Source organism: Carassius gibelio, chromosome B23, assembly GCF_023724105.1.
Source record: "Carassius gibelio isolate Cgi1373 ecotype wild population from Czech Republic chromosome B23, carGib1.2-hapl.c, whole genome shotgun sequence".
Lineage (NCBI taxonomy): Eukaryota > Metazoa > Chordata > Actinopteri > Cypriniformes > Cyprinidae > Carassius > Carassius gibelio.
Genome location: NC_068418.1, coordinates 6,252,539 through 6,274,141, shown reverse-complemented (window position 1 = coordinate 6,274,141; position 21,603 = coordinate 6,252,539). Strand labels below are relative to the sequence as shown.

At 39.4% G+C, this 21,603-nt stretch overlaps 2 protein-coding genes across 2 annotated transcripts; both read left to right on the top strand.

Annotated features, from left to right (window-relative positions):
* The first annotated feature begins 3,019 nt into the window (after window positions 1–3,019).
* Window positions 3,020–5,427, top strand: rab5if (RAB5 interacting factor). Its single transcript, XM_052593756.1, has 4 exons — window positions 3,020–3,297; window positions 3,978–4,081; window positions 4,160–4,289; window positions 4,826–5,427. The coding sequence occupies exons 1-4, from the start codon at window positions 3,190–3,192 to the stop codon at window positions 4,865–4,867; spliced, it is 384 nt and encodes a 127-aa protein (XP_052449716.1). The 5' UTR covers window positions 3,020–3,189; the 3' UTR covers window positions 4,868–5,427.
* A 1,567-nt stretch (window positions 5,428–6,994) lies between these two features.
* Window positions 6,995–21,192, top strand: dhx35 (DEAH-box helicase 35). Its single transcript, XM_052593743.1, has 21 exons — window positions 6,995–7,472; window positions 7,894–8,021; window positions 8,599–8,691; window positions 9,884–9,961; window positions 10,044–10,148; window positions 10,226–10,287; window positions 12,889–12,958; window positions 13,043–13,102; window positions 14,952–15,064; window positions 15,145–15,241; window positions 15,388–15,546; window positions 15,701–15,911; window positions 16,264–16,388; window positions 16,476–16,530; window positions 17,613–17,803; window positions 17,915–17,992; window positions 18,115–18,244; window positions 18,386–18,467; window positions 18,745–18,816; window positions 18,900–19,011; window positions 19,969–21,192. The coding sequence occupies exons 1-21, from the start codon at window positions 7,433–7,435 to the stop codon at window positions 20,005–20,007; spliced, it is 2,100 nt and encodes a 699-aa protein (XP_052449703.1). The 5' UTR covers window positions 6,995–7,432; the 3' UTR covers window positions 20,008–21,192.
* Window positions 21,193–21,603: the final 411 nt, after the last annotated feature.

Below are 21,603 nucleotides of genomic sequence, written 5' to 3'. Positions count from 1 at the left end.
TCACCACAAGAATCCCAATCTGGCAACACTGCATCCGAAGCCCGGATGATCGACTCGATACCAATATACTGGTAGAGAGTAATTAATATGATTCGCGAAGATAACGACCCGCTGCACTTAAGTAATTCCTGCTCGAAGCAAACCGAAAAATATTATTATGAAAAAGTTTCAGATAAGTTAAATTACAGTGATAGACTACTAGAGCAATTAAACTGGAGTAATTTGTATAAGCACAGTGTTCCTGTGGTTAAAGCTGTGCTGCAAGTGCAAGGTCAAGAGGAAGTGTGCACTGCATGCTGCACAAGTGTATCAAGAGGCTTGACAGTGCTCTCTTACATATATATATTATATATGATTATATATATATGATATTACATAAATATATTATACATAATTGCTGTGTTATTTTAATTCAAATGTGTTTATTTAGAGCATTTCTCTGTAAATATATATTTTTTGACCAAAACTGGGGCTATCAAGCATTCAAATAATTTTTGAATTAACGATTTAATAATAATCGTTAATAATAAGTATTAAGAAAGCAGAAAGACACATTTTAGTTTTGAATGTATTTTTTTATTTTGTTCTATAGCTTGTCTAGAAAGCCTCAGATTGATTTACCCCAAGTCGAACTCTGATAGCAAAATAAAGGTAGTCAAAACAAAATGCATTTTTTTTTTAAATTCTGTCAAATTTATACTTAGAAGCAAATATAACAATAAATAAATAAATATATAAATATATGTTTTGCCAGGTTAAATGTTAAATCATTCGTCAAAGCGCAATGGATTGTGGGTAATATTAGCCAATCTTTTACTGTCTATGATATTATCCACGGATGCACACTTCATAAATTGACATGAAATAGTAGACCATCCTGGGAGTTTTGACATACTCTTTTTAATATCGGCCTACTAAGCTTCGGGACAGACTAATTCTAATCTCACATACTGTTTACACTTTTACATTTATTCATTTAGCAGACGCTTTTATCCAAAGCAACTTACAGATGAGGACAGTGGAAGCAATCAAAAACAACGAAAAGAGCAATGATATATAAGTGCTATAACAAGTCTCAGTTAGGTTAACACAGTACACATAGCATGGGATTTTAAATAATATAATAAATAACAAGAAAACAGATAGAATAAAAAAAGAATAGAGCAAGCTAGTTGTTAGAGGTCTTTTTTATATAATTGTATAAAAGAAAAGTGAATACAAAAAGATTAGAAAGGTTGATTTTTTTTTTTTTTTTTAAAGAATAGAATTAGAATAGTGAGGTGGGGAAGTCATTCCACCAGAAGGGAACATTTAATTTAAAAGTCCGTAAAAGTGACTTTGTGCTTCTTTGGGATGGCACAATCAAGCAACGTTCACTTGCAGAACGCAAGCTTCTAGAGGGCACATAAGTCTGAAGTAAGAAATTTAGGTAAATGGGTGCAGAGCCAGTGGCAGTTTTGTAGGCAAACATCAATGCCTTGAATTTTATGCGAGCAGCTATTGGAAGCCAGTGCAAATTGATAAACAGAGGTGTGACATGTATTTTTTTTAGGCTCATTAAAAATTTATCTTGCTGCCGCGTTCTGAATTAATTGTAAAGGTTTGATAGAATTGGCTGGAAGACCTGCAGAGAGGGCATTGCAATAGTCCAGCCTGGACAGAACAAGAGCTTGAACAAGGAGTTGTGCAGCATGTTCTGAAAGAAAGGGCCCGATCTTCTTGATGTTGAATAAAGCAAATCTGCAGGATCGGACAGTTTTAGCAATGTGTTCTGAGAAAGTCAGCTGATCATCAATCATAACTCCAAGGCTTCTAGCTGTTTTTGAAGGAGTTATGGTTGATGTGCCTAACTTGATGGTGAAATTGTGATGAAACAATGGGTTTGCTGGAATCACAAGCAGTTCTGTCTTGGCAAGGTTGAGTTGAAGGTGATGGTCCATCATCCAGGAAGAAATGTCTGTTAGACAAGCTGAGATGCGAATAGCTACTGTCGGATCATCAGGATGGAATGAGATGAAGAGTTGAGTGTCATCAGCATAGCAGTGGTATGAAAAGCCATGTTTCTGAATGACAGAACCTAATGATGCCATGATAGGTTTCTTAAGTAGTGGAGTTATACGTGCCTGTCTAAATGATGAGGGAAAAACACCAGTGTGGAGGGAAGTGTTGATGTGAGTGAGTGCAGGTACAACTGCAGGAGAAATGGCTTGAAGGAGATGAGATGAAATAGGATCAAGCGGACAAGAAGTAGATTGATTAGAAAGGATGAGTTTGGAGACTTCTGCCTCAGAGAATGAAGAGAAGGATGTGAAGGAGTGTATGTTTGTATACATACTGTATAGGATGGATAGTATGAACATTGGAACAAGGCTGAGTTGTTACTACTGATTATAGATCAGATATAGATTATAGATGCGTAATATAAATTTATATATATATAGAATATCCACAATATAACACTGCCTCGAGAGTCTGCTGGTTTCTTTCTATAGCACTTTCTACATAATGAAAATATTAAAAACAATTTTCAACAGGACAGAGCCTTTTACCTCTTTACCACAATATATTTCTAATAAATAAAGATACGATATACACACAAAACGTGTAACTATAGAAGAGATGCACGTGTGTTTTGTGACTCACAAAACCTGTCACATAAGCTTTATCTAACACTATTTAGCCCAACACTGAAGAAAACAAAACAAAAAATAAAATAAATAAAATCTCAAATTGGGGGAAACGATAGCTTATTGACTGATTGCATGCTTGATCCATTCTCGTCGCAGTTCCTATGATTTGGCCTGCGGTTCTTGTAAATGCAATGATTTCTCATGCACATTTTACATTGTGCTTAAAGAAACAAAACATGCAAATAAGCTCTTTCTCTGAACCAATTCATTTCATTCCTTTCCCATCATTCTCTGATATCACAGTGATGATTGCTTACCTGTGGAGGGCGCATGCGTCAGAGGAGCGTTCTGCGCTCTCATTGGCTGACCGTGCAGACGTCGCATTCGCTCATTGGACGGAATGCCAAGGTCATGAGTTCGCTGCGCATGCGCAGAACCAGTTCCTTCAGCTGTGTCAATGTGGGGTGAGAAGCAGCAGCAGATCTGATATTTTACAGTCCGGGTGAAGTCTTCAATCAACGGAGCGCGTGTGTTCTCTAGTCTGCAGCGACGGAGCGTCATGACGAGCAGCTCGAAGCGGAAAGAGGAGGTTCACGCGGTGAACGGAGGACTGAAGCAGTCCTCGTGGAGCAAAGCCGTGAGCTGCAGAGCAGTGTGGGACGAGAAGGTCTGCTTCACTCTCTACTCAGGCCGTGCTGAATCTGTTATAATATGTTCTGGATGTGTGAATGTGGACATTGAGCTGTGATGGTCACTGTTTAGGGGTCAGGGGTCTAGGTGTCCTGTATATGGACTGATCTCTTTAACGGATTAATGCTGCCATGAGCTGCTCCCCGTTTATCAGTATTATATACAGTATACACGAGATCAGGAAGATTGGTAATGTTTTTTTTTAAGAATTCTCTCTGCTGATCAAGGCTAGATTTAATTTATTTAGAAATACAGAACAAATCTGTAATATTGTGAAATATTATTGGAATTTAAAATAATTGTTTTCTATTTTAATATATTGTAGAATGTAATTTATTCCTGTAATCAAAGCTGTATTTCCAGGATCATTCCTCCATTCCTCAGTCTCACGTGATCTTCAGAAATCAGTCTAATATGATGATATGAGGAATAAATAATTACATTCTCAAGCTACACAATGTCACGTTCATTTGAAGGCGATTCATCTGGGATAATCAATGTGATATTGCGTAGCTTGTCAGTGGTCTACTCTGCATGATCATATCATAAGATATATCACCCAGCCCTAGTCTGTCCGTCCGTCTGTCTATGCTTTTTTTGCTCTCTTATTAATGCCATACATGCATTTCTTGCATCTTGTTCTTTGTTTGATTGCAGGATGAGTTTTTAGACGTAGTTTACTGGCTCCGTCAGATCATCGCTGTCATCTTGGGTGTGATATGGGGCGTCGCACCCCTGAAAGGGTTTCTGGGGATAGCCATGTGAGTATAGTTCAGAGTGTAGTGTGTTCCTGAGATCATAGCCTCATCACACATGATCTGTGACTGTGTTTCCTGCAGATTCTGTATCATCAACGCAGGCGTCCTGTACCTGTACATCAGCAGTTTCCAGCAGGTGGACGAGGAGGAGTACGGAGGAACATGGGAGCTCACCAAAGAGGGCTTCATGACTTCATTTGCTTTGTTTCTGGTAAAAACATCCCGTCTTTTCCTGTTAAACCTGTACTGAACTGATGCTTCATAGATTCGTGTTTTAAATTGGACTTTTACAGAGCATGAACTTTAGAATAAAACTGTAGAGCGAGTATATTTGGAAATGTTGTGTGTTGAGTGCAAACTACACTTAAAAACTATGAGCCTCAAAATAAAATAAACTAATCATTCAACGATTATTTGTTATTCAGATTACAGATTTTCAAATAGTTGTATCTCAGACAAATAACGTCTTCTCATAACAAACCATACATTTTTCAGCTCATATGACACATTAATTAACAGTTATTTTCCTTGGTAGACAAAATTAAGAGGACTTAATGACAGAAAATTTATAAAGAATTTATTTGTTTAATTGCACTGAATTCATTATAACACATGCAAGTTTGGTTTGGTTTTGTTTTGAAAAGCATTGATTCAGGCTTCTCTCTCTCTCTCTCTCTCTCTCTCTCTGTGTGTGTGTGTGTGTGTGTGTGTGTGTCTCCCTCTGTGTGTGTGTGTGTGTGTGTGCAGGTGGTCTGGATCATCTTCTACACGGCGCTACACTACGACTGAGGACTGCAGGACAGACAGAGACAGACTCTTATTTAATGTGATCCGGGTGGAGCTGTTTTCCGAGGCGTCTGCATATGTTCCCTCCAGCATGTGTGTGCCTGAGGAAGAGGTGCATCGTGGGTACAAGACATGTCAATAACCGTCTGAAGCCAGGAAGCTGATGTTGTCCAGTGCACTGCCATGACTGTGGGGTTGTTTCTGTTTGTCCTCTCTGCTTTTTCTTGATTTAACTTAATTTGATATTTTTCGTAGTTTCTTTCACGATTAGCATCCAACACAGATTGTCTTACTCTGTTATGACCAGTGAAATCAGACAGCAGCGTGTAAATTCTGTACAATTCATTTTATTGAATCCATAATGTATTAAAGCATTTCTTAAGTCTTGTTGATGTAACAAACTGCTCAGTATTTTATAGTGTATCGATGGAAATGCGAGTGGTCTGTATGCTTGTTATGAGTAAGGAGATGTAGCCGAGGCCGCGGAGAGACTGTTTTCTGGATGACATGTTTTGGAGAATAAAATAAAGCTGGGTTTTGTCTGCCCTACACTTTTCAACAGACGCTCCGCTCCAGTTCTGGTGGACTTCTGGTTTTATCCACTGTCCAGTAGTCAGTGTACTGAGAGAAGTGCTGGGTTTCTGTTGACCATCATAATATCTAGATTAACCCTAAAGGTGACATCTGTGAAACGGTGTTGTCAGTAGAGTGACGCTCTCATACAAGACACCGTCAGACGCTCTCAGACTTTTCTTATTATTATTAATATTATTAACAGGGTTCCCGCAGGACCTTAAAAGTCTCTGATTTAGAGGAAACCGTCCTGTTTCTGCTGTTCTGTGAGCGCCACCTGCTGGCAGAGGATGAAGTGCTGGTGAATCCATTGGAAGAAGATGCATCATAAAAGTCTAAACAAAATTAATTTATAGGTTAATTTATTAATGTTATTTATTGATAATAATGGTTTAATATTATAATTAATACTTTTAACTTATCTGTTTTCTTACAAATGCAATAATGAAATGCATCATTGTGTAAAACTTTGCCTTTGTTCAAACTGAGAATGTCAGTCATGCTTTTTTTCAGTCATTTCAGTTAAATGTGTTACTATAAGGTATAGATTCAATTGGTGCATGTCTTAAATTTGAGAATTAATTACATTGGATTGATTACCCAGTTCTGACTATATGAGGTTTTAAATGGCTTGTCTAACAATGTTTTTTTGTTTTTTTTTTGTAAAGCAGGAATACTTATCTATTACTGTTTTGTATTGTTTGTATGTTTATGTACAAAAGTTCTGTCTATATTATACAATACAGTACAATGTTTATATAGCACATTTTAAAAATGACCAAAGTGCTGCACGAGAGTGCAAAAGAAAACCGTGATGGCACGATTATAAACAAAACAATCCTGCAAAGTGGAGATCTGTGGTGCTAAAGAAGGGGAGAGTCTCTGAGAAGATGGAGAGAAAGATTGCATGCAATGATCTCTGATGAATGGATATCAATTACTACAAAACTATTCCAAGTATTTTACAAACATAACGAATTATTGTGTCATTGCATTTAATATTTTACTTACTTCCTAAATTAAGATTAATTAACATTCGTATTTTTAAGTGTATTTATTTTATTTAAAACAACAATAATGAACAGAGCACGTGATTACCGTGTGTAGGAAACACGAAACTGAGAGGAATATTATGATGAAACAAATGGAAAGTGTAGGACTAACCCAGAGCCATATAGAGAGATATCACTCTATTATATGGCTCAGGGCTAACCGGACGTGTACTAAAGGACATATTAATGTGGAGTGGAGGCGAGGAGTTGTTTTAATAATATAACTCCAGAATATGGCAGTAGGCAGGTTTCAGCTGTCTTTAAAACCTAAAGAAGGAGAAGAAGTACGAGGAATGTCTTTCCCTGTGTCCCATGTTCATACTATCCGTCCTAAACAGTATGTGAGATTAAAATAAGTGTCCCAAAGAATAGTATGGTGAAAAGAGTATGCCAGAAGTCCCCGGATGGGCGACTATCGACTTTTGAAGCGTGGATGATCCGTGCCGAGGCTAATATTACCCGCAATCCATTGCGCTTTGACGAATGATTCGGTTCTGGACTACAAACACGATAAAGAAGTTAAAAAACTACAAACATGGCGCATGTGCGCGACCGACGCCATAACCGACAGGATTTGAGTTACTAATAATAATCTGCAATTAAACCTGTTAATTTTTTTTAATGTATGTTATCTCTGTTAGGATATTTCATCTGTAACAACATTGTGAACTTTTATAAACATCCGTTTGGCCATTAACTTTAAAAAGCAGAGTTTTCTGCATAAAGACCCGCGGCTTAATTTCTCTCCAGAATGGTAGGAAGTTAAATGAGATGAAATGTGGAGGACGTTTACTGTGACAACATGATTGACAGGCCAGTTTACAGCATAGTTTACACAGCGACAGGTCTTTTTACTGTCTGGGTGTATGTAACTATGCGACAGAGCGTACCGACGCAACTGTATGACGTCCACGCGTCATTACGCTCGATAACGTAGTGCATCATGGCGGCGCCCCACTCCACCATGAAATTCTGGAAACCCGGTAAAAATCGCATCACATCTCACAGAGTTATTCTGACATGTTCACTTTTATTTTGTCTGGTAGTAGTAACTACAGAGTGAAGGCGTGCCGCAGCGGCGTGTTGTTGTTTCTCTGTTCTCAAGTGTGTGTTTGATGTATTAGTGTGTGACTGCAGTGCTTCATGACTCTAATGTAATAACACTATCACGTGCTACATGCATCACAGCAACAGAACACAGCATGCAGCAAAGTGACCGCGCTGTAACGCTCTAGGATGACTCGATTCTGACTGACGCGCAGCATTCATCCACATTCATTCATTCACATGTGGGTGTGTCTGTCTGTCTGTGTGTGTGTGTGTGTGTGTGTCTGTCTGTGTGTGTCTCTCTCTCTCTCTCTCTGTGTGTGTGTGTGTGTGTGTGTGTGTGTGTGTGTGTGTCAGGCTCGGAGGCTCCAGGTGTGTGTGAGGAGAGGGATCTGTGCTCTGAGACCACCGGCTCCCCCATCATCTATAACCCCCACACAGCGCTCTCCATCGAGAAACAGAGGCAGAGGCTGCCCGTCTTCAAGGTGTCCCCACAAAAACTGTTACTCGATCTATTAAGAGTTTGAAGCAGCTTGTACTGTTACAGCTTTCATTTTAATGTTACTTCGACTTTTCTGTTCATGTGTTGTCATTCTTTTTCATGTAATTTTTTTTTAAGTACTCAGTTCATGCTTTTCAAGTTTTATTTTTTTTTACATTTCTGTTTTAGTTAATGTAATTTTAATACTCTAGGTTAAACATTTATTACCCTTATTTGCCAATGCAAAATGCATAGTGTTTAGGTTTTCTTCTAAGAATTTTATTTTATTTTATTTCAGTGTTAATTAACAGAAATTATATCTTATTTAGTGGCTAAAGTGTTTCTGGTGTGTTATGAGTTATTGCAAATTCAAAATATTGTAAAGCAAACACCACTAATTATAATTTTATGCTGCTACCTTTATATTTTTATTAGAAGATGCAACAAAATTGATCCTTTTTTGAAAATGTATTTTACTTAATAATTTTGTTTGCATGTTTACAATACAGTTGTATTTCATAGTGAAGTTTCTGCATTTATAAATGATGTTTTTTAATCTTTTTTATTTTTTTTGCATCCAGCACAGAAACAATATCCTGTATCTGGTGGAGAGTTTCCAGACTGTGGTGATTGTTGGAGAAACAGGATCTGGAAAAAGCACACAAATCCCACAGGTTTGTCCAGCGCTGGCCAATCAGACGTGAAGCTTTTCCTCAATCAGTCAATATCAAGGGGGTGGTCACACTGCACTTTTCGTTCCATTGACTTCCATTCATACGCATACAAATGCGTCAGACTGGAAACACGAGCCCATGTAAAAAGTTTCCAAGCGTTCCAAAGTTTAAGTTGAACTCTGACCTGTGAATTCACATCACATGAAGCCGTGTGACCAATGGCAGATCGATACTTCACAGCATGACCTCCTGTCTGAATTAAGACATGAATTTAAAACTGTGTGACATCATACCACAACTAGGGGTGGGAGAAAAAATCGATTCTTCAATTCATCGCAATTCTCTCTTCAATTCAACATTTTGGAAAAGATTCTGAGCTTGTTTACATTGTCGCACGTGTGCACGCATTTTAGGGGCTGAACATCACGTTATTGGTATTGGGGTCGCTTCAACCCATGGACATGAAAAACTGGTTCAAGGGGAGCAGCATTTACTACACAGAGCCATAGTTCACTGACAAGCTGCACAAAATCACTTTCAGAATCGACAAAGAATCGCCTGCGATATTGAAATAGATTTTGTGTGGATTTTCCGTGAATTACGGCTCTGTGTAGTAAAGGCCAACCAGTGTTGCCAAGTCTGCGGGTCGAAGCGACCCCAATACAAATAATGTGATGTTTAGCCCCTAAAATTCTTATTTTTACCAAGGGAACCCCGCAAAAAAGTTTTTATTTTATCGACCGGAACGAAACGCGATTGGGCTAGTTTTGAGAAGTAATTGGGCAGGTTTGTTTTGAAAACCTGGCAATCCTGATTTGAACGCACGTGCTGGAGATATACTACTAATCACAGGAGTGCCTTTACTGATAAGATGCGCATGAAAATCGCATTCGATTTTTTGCACAGCCCTAATTAATTGGGGAAAAAATGTAGACCAAGAATCATTTTGGAATTGGATCGTGACTCCCAGAATCAGAATTGGATCGGATCATGAAGTGCCTGAAGATTCCCACCCCTAATAGATGTACAGGTTGTATGACAACATTCGATGCATCATTAATCAAATCGAATCGTGAGATAGCCCATAGATTCCCACCCCTAATCACGATAATAAACAGATTTGCTTGACCGAAGCAGTAAAGAGAGTCTTGTAGGTCAGAAGAGTGTTGTGATGTTGTTGATGTTTGGGCAGTATCTGCTGGAGGCGGGATGGGCGGCGGACGGGAAGGTGATCGCCGTGACTCAGCCGCGGCGAGTGGCTGCCACATCTGTACGTAACTCTTCTCTTCAGTTAAATCTGAACGTGAATGTCTGCTGTGGGCTGCTCTCTGTATGTGATCGTGTGCTCACAGGTGGCCGGTCGCGTGGCAGAGGAGCGGGGGGCGTATCTGGGGCATGAGGTGGGCTACAGCATCCGCTTCGATGACTGCTCTGACCCGCACGCCACACGCATTAAGGTACAGATAGACTCTGGTTTACTAGTGTTACGTCTGCTGTCCATCTTTACAGTGACTTCCTGTTCTCTCGGTCTCAGTTTCTCACAGACGGGATGTTGGTTCGGGAGATGATGTCTGACCCGCTGCTGAAGAAGTACAGGTAAAGCAGCAGTGGTGCTTCGAATATTTGACGAAAAAAAAAAAATCCACATTGGATGCAGTGCTGCTTTGTTGTTTATTCAAAAATATTGCAGAAAAAGGGAACATCAATGTGGAGATAATCTTGTTAACGTCAAAACTGAATCCAAGCCATACACACTAAATGCATATTTAATGCATGTTCTATGAAGGCATCTATTACCGTTGCACTCGCATCTCGCACAAGAGAGCAGCAATTTTAGAAAGCCATGTAAGATAAACGGGAACTTTAAACTGACGTCTTCGGCGTGACAGGTGTCTTAAGCATATATCTAAACATGACAATAACATTGGTCAGCAACAGCCTATGATGTCATTACCAGCGCAACCTCAGTTTGAAAGGGAGCTGGAAGAACACGTCATCCTCTTCTTTGTCTTCTCTGAGCGGTAAGCTAAAGCACGACTAGGAGTGCATGTTCTCTCGCCAGAAACTTTGCTCTGATACCTGCAGTTTCACATGGCTCGTGTGTTGTGTGTGTGGTGAAGAGCTCTCCTGCAAGTTGAATGCGCTCATTGCATTCATTGCTTTTTTCTTTGTGAGAGACAAGCATGAACTGAACATGCTCGACTCACGAGGAGATGGCTTGTGCTCATCGTAATGCATTCACGGGACTACTGAGAGGGGAGGTGAGTACTTCACCATTTACCAGAGTTTGTAGATATCAGATAACCATATTATACTGCACTCCGAGAGCCCATTTTCTGTGCCTTTACTTTCATTCATGGTTGTATGACTCTCTGTGCTCAAGTGTTGGCTTGTGAGCCTCTTTAATGCTTGGCCCTGAACTCTGGGGTTAGGAGCTTGACTGTACTCCCCTCTCGCTAGCCTGAGGGCTATTTGCGAGTAGGTCACAGACACAGAACCTGGTTCCCCTAACCTTAACGCTACAACCCCCGAGGCTCTACGGGGTCTCGTTCTGAGGGGCTTCTTGATTCTTAAGCTACCTTGTGTCCATTTTGCACATGTACATGAGTTTGCACATGAGTTTTCAAGTCAAGTTGAGCTTTGTCATTCCACTACATGTGTTCCCTTCCTCTGAAGGTCTGTTCTTAGGCACTCGCTCTGAGGAGCTTTACCATGTGCATGAATGGCTTTTTGGTCCGTCCTGTACCTGTGGTCAAACTAGCACTCTTGGTGATGCTCCTTTCAGTAGGAGGGTTTTTCTATTAGGTATTTGGCCTCACTCAACTGATGTATGCTTGGTGAAACCTTTTTAAGCAGGGTGTTTGCTACTAAGGGTCTGTTGTGTCTGTTCCTTTGAGCAAGCTCTTGACAGAGCTGGTGGTAGCCCCTGGGTGACAGGTCAGGGTCTAGTTACAGTGTCCCTAAACGCTTGGCCATATCCCCTTAAAGGAATCTATTTTTTTCTGATTCCAAGTCTTCGAGCAGTGCCCTGGGTTTAGGCTTCCTCAGTTCCATCCCTTAACAGGTAAGTTAATGAGGTATGCAGCTCTGGCCTTTAGCCAAAGGTGACTGTGGCACTGACAGCCTTTAAGGCACCCCTTGGGGCAACTCCCAAAACCTTGGTAGAGTTGGTGCTTATTGCTTGCTTTTGTGCTTGACATGCACTCCCCTCCGCATGGCAGCATGAGTATACCATTTTTCCATAGCGACCACTATTCCCTAATCCCTTCAAAGAGTTTACCCTCTGGAGTGAGAGCTTTGAAGGGTTGCAGGGTGTAGGGGACCAAACAACATTTCCTTGAAGTGCCCTTCTGCGACATCATCTCATGCCCATACAGAGCCACCGTCATCATGGAAATAATCTGCGTAAAGTATCATGGGGCGCCAAAGTGTCCATCAGTTGTACCCTTTGAAATACCTCATTCAGAAGGGCCCTTTGAAGTCGCCAGTTTTGAGCACTTTGGTTTAGAATGACCCTAAAATATGGCGGCCGTGATTGTTTTCACCCCGAAGTGCCCTTCAGGGGGCGATATATCCCGTTTGAACACACCGACTGTGGTCGCACTGGTAATGAGGTCATAGGCTGTCGCTAGAGGATTCGGTGTCTCGTTCCCTTCTCAGGGAACCAGGGTTACATACATAACCTGAGATGCTCAACTTAAAAAAATAAAATAAAATAAATAAAAAACATGTCTAAAAACGTTATGGTGGGTTTTTACCCATCCTACTGCATCTCTTGTTTTTAAATGAAAAAGTACCCTTAGTGATTGGTTTTCGGTCCTTTTTATTTCACTTTGGATATATACATGATGCTATTTTGTTTATAATTGTTTAAGCACCTTAAGTAATTATGTGTGGTTTATAATTATTATTATTTTGTAACATTATTCCCTTTTAAAGATAGCAGTGTTATTTTATTACTTTAATAAATGTGAATTAGTAATATTTGGCTTGTGGCCTCCGGAGAGAAGCCAAAAGCTTTGTTCCCCCAACTGAAATGATGTCTTTTAAATTCAAATATAATTTGAATATTGCTAGTTTCTAAGTACACAATTTGAATTGAGTTTTTCAGTCATTTTGAAAGGCCTATCGTGCACTGAGAGGTTTCCTGGTGACGGCCTGATTTCTGATCATGTCATTGGTGTTGTTTTGGTGTAGTGTGATAATTCTGGATGAAGCTCACGAGCGAACACTTTACACTGACATCGCCATCGGCCTCCTGAAGAAGGTGATGCTCTTTTTGCTTTCTATCATCTGTCAGATGAGCATATGTGTGAGGGTTTTCTTCCCATTGTTATCTCGGTCTTTACAGATTCAGAAGAAGCGCAGAGACCTGCGATTGATCGTTGCTTCAGCAACTTTGGATGCCAAGGTAAATCCAACCTCTGACTAAATATACATGGGTCAAATAAAGTTACTTTGTCACAGATATATTTATGTTAAAAAAAAAACATACTTATTCTGACTTGTGCTTATTAAAACACATAGAAGAATAAATTATCATACTAAATTTGATTTGATTTTAAATTATTAAAAACCTCTTGCAAATGGGTAAAACCTAGTAGTTTGAAGGATAGTAGCAATCTTTGGTAAATTTAAAATAATTATTAATTAGTTTTTGGAGCTAAACTGAGATCCTCATCTAATGATTTCTGTTGGAAATGTGCCTGAAAAGATTTATTGCTATATGAACTATTGCTACACTAAATGATATTAGTTCAGTAATTCATGGTAAAAAAATAAAATAAAAATAAGGGTCATTTATTTTTTTGCTTAGGGAAACTTTTATCTTGATGCTTGATATTTAAATTTAACTCTACACGTTCTAATGTCATTTGATAAAAACTAGTATTTCCTCACACTCTATGTACACAATCACTATTTTAAGTACTTTTTTATAACCCTCATGTATTAAAGGGTTAGTTCACCATAAATGAAAATTATGTCATTAATAACTCACCCTCATGTCGTTCCAAACCCCTGAGACCTCCATTTATCTTCTGAACACAGCTCTCTGTCCCTAAAATATCTTAAACTGTGTTCAGAAGATGAACGGAGGTCTCACGGGTTTGGAACGGCATGAGGGTGAGTTATTAATGACATAATTTTCATTTATGGATGAACTAACCCTTTAATAAACTTCATTAGATTTCCTTTTTCTTCTGCATATTTCTACATGTTGGTCACTCAGTATCACTGTGACCACGTTGTCTGTATGTCCTCGTATATAAAATTTAATTCAGAAATGATAAAATCATGCACATTGTAAAAGAGGTGTAAGCTATTTTCATTACCATCATTGTTTTATGATTTTATATACAGTGCCTTTCAAAAGTTTGGGATCAGTAAGATTGTTAATGCTCTTTTAAAGAAGATTCTTCTCCTCATCAAGGCTGCATTTATTTGATCAAAAATCTAGATTTTTTTATTTTTTATTTTGTGAAATATTAATTTTGATATACTTTAAATGCACAGCTGTATTTTCAGCATCATTCCTCCAGTCTTCAGTGTCACATGATCTTCAGAAATCATGAAAATGTGATGATTTGTTATCAGTGCTGGAAACAGTTGTGCTTTTTGGGACCTGTGTGATACTTTTTACTTTTGATTCTTTGAAAAGTTAAAAACAATGTTTTTTCAAAATAGAAATTTTGTGTTACAATATACACTACTATTCAGAAGTTTGGGGTCAGCATATATATATATATATATATATATATATATATATATAATTAATACTTGTATTCAGCAAGGATGTATTAAATGGATAAAAAGTGATAGTAAAGACTTTAATTGTTAGAAAATATTTATATTTTAAATAAACACTGATCATTTTAACTTAATATCACAGGTTCCAAAAAATATTACAACACAGTTTCAGCACTGATAATAAGTCACTATTATTATTTATTCATTTTTAAATAATAATAAATACATTTATTAATTTATTTATTTAAACACTATTATGATTTCTGTAGATCATGTGACACTGAAGACTGGAGGAATGATGCTGGAAATACTTTCAAGCTTTCGATCATAGGAATAATTTTTTTAAAGTATATTAAAATATTAAACAAATATTTCACAATGTTAATTTTTTTCACCCTGTATTTTGAATACATTTTTGATGAGCATAAGAAGCTTCTTTAAAAACATTTAAAATCCAAGACCTAGCTAGACGTCATCTACATCTGATACATGAACAATATTGTCTCTCTCAGAAATTCCACGATTTCTTCAACCTCAATGAGTCTGGAGACCCGAATAAAGACACCTGTGCGATCCTGACGGTGGAGGGCCGCACTTTCCCCGTGGATATTTTCTACACTGTCAGGTGAAGCTTGGTCTGTCCTGTGAGACACGAGCGTCTCTCTGAGCCACGAATGATAGTGACGGGATGTTTTCTGTCTCTAGTCCTGTGCCGGACTACGTGAAGGCCACGGTGGAAACCGTGATGAAGATCCACGAGACGGAGGAGGATGGAGATGTGCTGGCCTTTCTCACCGGACAGGTGTGTGTGTGTGACGTTTGTTCTGGAGTGGACCTGCAAGATTGATTTGAACTGTTCACGTCCTAAAGATGTCTTTTTAAAGATGTTTTTTAAGGCTCCTCTGATGTCAGCGTATATCAATGCCTTTCTTCCCGCTCTTTCATCAGGAGGAGGTGGAGAAGGTGGTGTCTATGCTCCAGGAACAGGCCCGGACTTTGTCCCGTTACGGGATGAAGAAGCACCTGTGTGTGCTGCCCATGTACGCGGGCCTGCCCTATAACGAGCAGATGAGGGTGTTCGAGAGGATGCCCCCTACTGTCAGAAAGGTGCGGACACATCTGTGTCCCCGGAGCACAGAAGCAGTCATCAGTAGCACGGGACATTTACAGCAATAGCCAACAATACACTGTTTTGTGTCCCGTTTGCACTGTGCAACAGAATCAGCACGTGTGTGTGTGTGTGTGTGTGTGTGTGTTTCAGGTGGTGGTCGCCACCAATATAGCGGAGACGTCCATCACCATTAACGGCGTGGTGTTTGTGATCGACTGTGCGTTTGTGAAGCTGAGGGCGTATAATCCACACACGGCGATCGAGTCTCTGATCGTCACGCCCATCTCTAAAGCCTCGGCCTGTCAGAGAGCCGGGAGAGCGGGGAGAAACCGCGCCGGGAAGTGTTTCCGGCTCTACACGGGTACAGAGCTCTCACAACAACAGAGAATACACTCTTCAATCCGTTACAGTCATTATTTAGAATCACAGTATTATTCTGAGATTAAATAAGGAGACTTAAAGGTGTTTAAAATGCAATAATAAAATGACTAAAGCTAAAACTGAAATAGAAATAAACAAGCTAAATGTAAGGATAAAAAGAGCCCAAAAATTAGTATAAAAATATAATTGAAAACATTAACTTTTTGTGTTAACGTATTTATTAAATGGTAATTTCAAGTAAGTTTGATTCTGTTTGAGCACTGAATTCAGTTTTGCATACGTGCTACCACACTGAACAGAGGATAAACGGTGTACTTCTCTGTGTGTGTCAGAGGAGGACTTTGAGAAGCTGCCCGAGTCGACGGTTCCTGAGATGCAGCGCTCCAATCTGGCTCCGGTCATCCTGCAGCTCAAAGCTCTGGGCATTGACAACGTGCTGCGGTTCAGCTTCCTGTCTGTGAGTGACCCCTGACCTCAGCTAACAGACATCCGCTGGTGTGTGAAGCCGTTTAGTGCTCTGAGCACCGCTGTGTTTGTGTTGCAGCCTCCACCTGCTCAGTCCATGGTCCAGGCCCTGGAGCTGCTCTACGCTCTCGGAGGTAGAAGATCACTGGGGCAGGATCTGCATGTGTTCTCGTTAGGGATCCAAAAACTGTTCCAGAGAACAGGGGGTTCCATGAGATGAAGCATTTCCATTCTGTTGAATGATTCCTGCGTTCACCTTTTCATGTTTGTGTCTGTTCTCTGATCGCTCAGTGCATTTCCACTGCAGTAACCGTTGTTCTGCGCTGGAACTGACTTCTTTCATATTTAATGACCAGTATGTGGAAAACTACATCAGTATGTCATCTAGAGCTGCACGATTATGACAAAAAGCTTAATTGTTGATTATTCCCTTGGAAATGTAATTGTGATTAATAATCACGATTATCACAATTTACACTGAATGGTGCTTATACCATTGTTTGATGCAACTGCATGCAGTATTTTTATATGAAAATAGACCAGCAGGAAACATTAGCCTCAGATGGTAACTATACATCGGATTGCTTTCCTCTTTAAATTATACAAAAGTTCAAATATGAATGGTATTATAATGTTATACTAAAACTAAAAACTATGTAAAAACACTTAAGATAAAACTTAGAAAGAAAAATATATATCATAAGCAGACAGAATAACGTAAGCGGACTTTGAAATAATGGTTATGGTGATCACAAACAGCTGTTTTCATCTTTAGTGAACGCAAACAGAAAACGTACATTTGCAGTATTTTTAGATGTGCTTGCGTTCGGTGTTAATAAACGCTGCCAGTCATCAATGTTAATCAAAGAAGAAAAGAAAATCATTCACTGGTCTTGACTGAATAACTTTAATTAGTTCATCTGTATTTTATATATGAAAAGAAAACTATGCAGCGTTTTTAAACTTTTTGTTACGGTTTCTTTAGCTGATATTAGGTTCAGTTGTATTCGTTTATGCTATTGCTAATTGATTTGTGTGCTTTAATAATATTTGAAATGGTTATTTATTGCACGCTGCATACAGTGGTGTGACCCGTTGATTGGACAAGTATTTTGAAAATGCATTTACAATTCTGAATAACTTGTAATGAATAATTCCTCTCTGTATTTTGAAGTGCCCGTGATACCAATATCCTCCTCCGCTGTCTCTCTGGCAGGTCTGGATCAGTTCGGCCGTCTCACTGACCCCATGGGGGTGCGGATGGCCGAGTTCCCCCTCAGTCCCATGTTTGCCAAGATGCTGCTGGAGTCAGGAAACTTCGGCTGCTCCAAGGAGATCGTCACTATAGCGGCCATGATGCAAATACAGAACATCTTTGTAGCGCCGCACAACCAGAAGAAATCAGCTGTACGTTTGTCTTTTCAGTCTGTTGTTGGTTTCTTTATGCTTTCTTAACCATGCTGTCTCTGAACGGATGTGTAACAGTAAATCTCTGTCTGTTGTGTGCTCTGTGGTCAGGCGAGGGAGCGCAGGAAGTTTGCTGTGGCCGAGGGCGATCATCTCACCATGCTGAATGTTTACGAGGCTTTTATAAAGGTTACTGAGCACGCCGTTTGACTCAGTGTTAGGGGTTGAATTAAATCCCATCCTTTGCAGTTTTGTAACTGTTAGGATGCAGTCTGGCTTGACTTGAAGATGTGTTGATGTGTGTTACGCAGCATCAGAAGAGCTCTCAGTGGTGTCAGGATCATTTCCTCCACTATAAAGGGCTCCTGCGGGCCGTGGCTGTGCGTGAACAGCTCAGACACCTCCTCAACAAGTTCAAGGTGCCGCGGACCTCCAGTGAAGGTGCTCTCCTCTTCACCGTGCCACACTTTCAGTGATGTTCTCTCAGTTTTCATCTGACCACATTACCTCCTCAGACTGGAAGGTGGTGTCATCAGTATTGTCATGTGTTCAGTGGTTTCTCCCTCCTCTGTCTGTGCTCAGGTGATCCTGATGTGATTCTCAGATGTATTGTGTCTGGGTTTTTTGCGAATGCCGCCCGAATGCATCACTCGGGCTCCTACAGGTGGGTCCATTCTCCTCACTTCTGTTTCCTCTTCTAGACGTAAACCTGTCTTTTGCAGTGTTGGGGAAAGCTACCTTTTAAAAGTAATGCATTACATTACATTAAAAGTAACTAAATGCGTTTCTTAGTTTCCTTGTTATGGAAAGTTATGTGTTAATTTAATTTTGAGCACAAAAGGTTAGGGGTTTGATTCCCTGGGAACACATGATAGTAGAAAATTGATAGCCTGAATGTACTGTAAATCATTTTGTTTGTGTCTGATGTTGTGATGGTCCAGGACTCTCCGTGATGACCGAGAGCTCTACATTCACCCTGATTCAGTGCTGTATGGAGAAAAGCCCCCGAAATGGTACTGATATAAACCCATGGGGAGTTAATGGAGCTTGTTCGGTTGAGTTAGTTTCTCACTCTTTGTTTGTGGACGTGTCTCAGGGTGGTCTTCAACGAGGTGGTTCAGACCAGTAAGTACTACATGCGTGACGTGACGGCGGTGGAGTCGTCCTGGCTGGTGGAGCTGGCCCCGCACTTCTACAGACAGGCCAAGGTGAGACCCTCCCCAAACACACACACCAGCAGTCCTGCCCAACAGAAGTGCTCGTCCACAGGAACATGTGTATATTGAAAATATTTTCTTGTCTATATTTATATTCATATAATATACAAATACATATTTAATATGTAAACATAACATTTTTCTTAAATGTATACATGCATGTGTGTGTATTTATATGTAATAAATATACACAGATACTACGTAAAGAAAACTATTCTGAAACATGTTTGTTTATAAATGTAAAAAACACGATTACAAAAAATCAAAAACACAATCAAAACAGTAATATTATAAAATAGTATTACAATTTATAATAAGTTTGAATGAATGAATGAATGCTTTATTTCGAACATAAACATAAAACAAGTAACAAAAGAAAGTAAACTGAAAGTTTCAAATGTAATTTATTTCAGCATCATTCCTCCAGTCTTTGGTGTCACATGATCTTCAGAAATCATAATAATATACTGATTTACTGCTCAAGAAACATTACTGATTATCATCAATGATGAAAACAGCTGTGCTGCTTCACATTTCTGTGGAAAATAATAATTATTATAATTTTTTTAAGATCCTTTGTTGATTGGGAAGTTCAAAAGAACAGCATTTATTTAAAATATACATTTTTTTGTAACATTTTAATTATCTTTCACAGTTGCTTTTGATTAGTTGAATGCATCCTTGCTGAATTGTCACCTAAAAAAAACATTCTCACCTTTAAAGATTAACTTAAAACCGGTTTAACTGAATAATTTATACAAACGCTCAGTTCCTTTCATTATATAATCATGAATCATTCCAGTCATATTTGCTCTTTGCTACAGTTAAATATGTTTTGATTGTTGTTGATGTCACACAAAGGCATATTTCCATGCTTTTTTCTTCAAAAGCAGCCTGATATTGATTTGAGATGTCTGTTCTCCTGTTCCTCTGTGACGTGTCTTGTAGCACGGGTCTCTGAGCAGCAAACGGGCCAAAGTCTTCTGAGCGGAGCGGAGCTGCTCTCACACTTCAGGTCTCTGCTCAACAGCTGAACATAGACGCTCCTCTCAAACTAACACGGCGAAGGAGGGAACACTGTGCTATTTTGTACATACAGGTGTATATGATACATTCATGCGCTCACGGTCATCTTTCTATTATTTAATAGCCATTGGAATAACTTGACTGTGATTTGTTGAGTGTTTGAGAGCGAGAGAACGACAGCTTTACAACATCGCACGAAGCCCTACCCTCAACAATAACCAGAATAATACTATTATAAGCTACTTTTCACCAGTTATTTCAAACCCTCGTCGGAGAAATACTGTGTAGCTCAAACGTAGTGGCCTTGTAACCATTATGTGCCAAATATTATAAATCCGTAGAACATTTCCTGATGTATATGAAATGTGACATGAATTGTAGTTACACTGTCAGCATGAGACAAAAAAAGTGCCATTTTTTTAATCTAATATATATATATAGGTCCCCATTAAGTAGCCTTGTAATGCACCTCTGGCCTAAAAACTGTGGTGTTAGGTGTAATAATTAATTCATAGTGTAGTGTCTCATTTAGGAAAGATCAGCCATGACTTGTTCAGTGTGGTGAGTGAAGAGCACAGCCAATGAGAGCCTCAGGGAGGAGCTTCTTTCTTATTAAAGTTAACGGGGTGCTAACTCTGGACATGGCAACCCTTCTCAGGCCACGCCTCTTCTGGGCGTGGCCTTTCATAGGAAGCTGAGGTGCCAATCATGTGGGTGGAGGCGGAGCCTCTGTCATAAAGGGATGTTTTGACAATGTTTGTGATGTTTTAGTTTTACTGTGACATGTTGGATTTTTCGATCCCTGTATAGTTTATTATATTCAAAAAACAAAAAAAAACTACACTCAAGGTTACTTGTGTAACATTATTACCAAATGTCTTGAAGACAATCCCTGTGGTTGTAGAGTATATGTAGTGTAGTTAGCTGCTGACAGAGTCCTATTGATAGCAGTTTAAACGTTCTTGCATGTCTTTAAACGATTCCCATCTCACGTAGTTCACAGCAGTGCAGGAAATCTCACACACTGAGCTCAATGTTCCTCCGACTCTGTCCAGATGTGCTGCTCCACAGCCTGATGTTCACTGTAACACATGTGCCGAGTCTGTACTCATCTCTGTTTTACCCAGAATAAAGAAGGAAACTGTGGACACCTGTGTGGTTTGGATGTGTATGAAGTGTCCGTGTGGTGCTGGTGTAAAATATAAACTGCCAGAATGGAGACGGCTCCTGTACATCTACAGCACACTGACGCATGAATCCTGCTCTGGAGAAGAGTTCAGTTCTGTGTTTGTGCTGATGGCATGCACCTCTGCAAGAAGCGGCTTAAAACACATCTCTCCCAGCTTTATTTGAGCTCTAGCAATCTCTAATCCAATCCTGTTATTAAAAAACTACTTTTAGACTTGCACTCTGTTCATTCAGTTTTCTTAAAACTAGCTTCTCTAATCTTTTTGTATTCCATTTGCTTTCTTTTCATTTATTATACAGTTAACAAAGAGGCCTCTAACACTGGCTAGCTCAATTCTATTATATAATGATATATATGTTAACTTTGGA

Coding starts and splice junctions, on each gene's coding strand:
- rab5if (XM_052593756.1), top strand. CDS start 3,190: ATGACGAGCAGCTCGAAGCGGAAAGAGGAGGTTCACGCGGTGAACGGA. Junction 4,082..4,159: donor GGGTTTCTGGGGATAGCCAT/GTGAGTATAGTT, acceptor TGTTTCCTGCAG/ATTCTGTATCATCAACGCAG. Junction 4,290..4,825: donor CTTCATTTGCTTTGTTTCTG/GTAAAAACATCC, acceptor GTGTGTGTGCAG/GTGGTCTGGATCATCTTCTA.
- dhx35 (XM_052593743.1), top strand. CDS start 7,433: ATGGCGGCGCCCCACTCCACCATGAAATTCTGGAAACCCG. Junction 8,022..8,598: donor AGAGGCTGCCCGTCTTCAAG/GTGTCCCCACAA, acceptor TTTTGCATCCAG/CACAGAAACAATATCCTGTA. Junction 17,804..17,914: donor ACAACCAGAAGAAATCAGCT/GTACGTTTGTCT, acceptor CTCTGTGGTCAG/GCGAGGGAGCGCAGGAAGTT.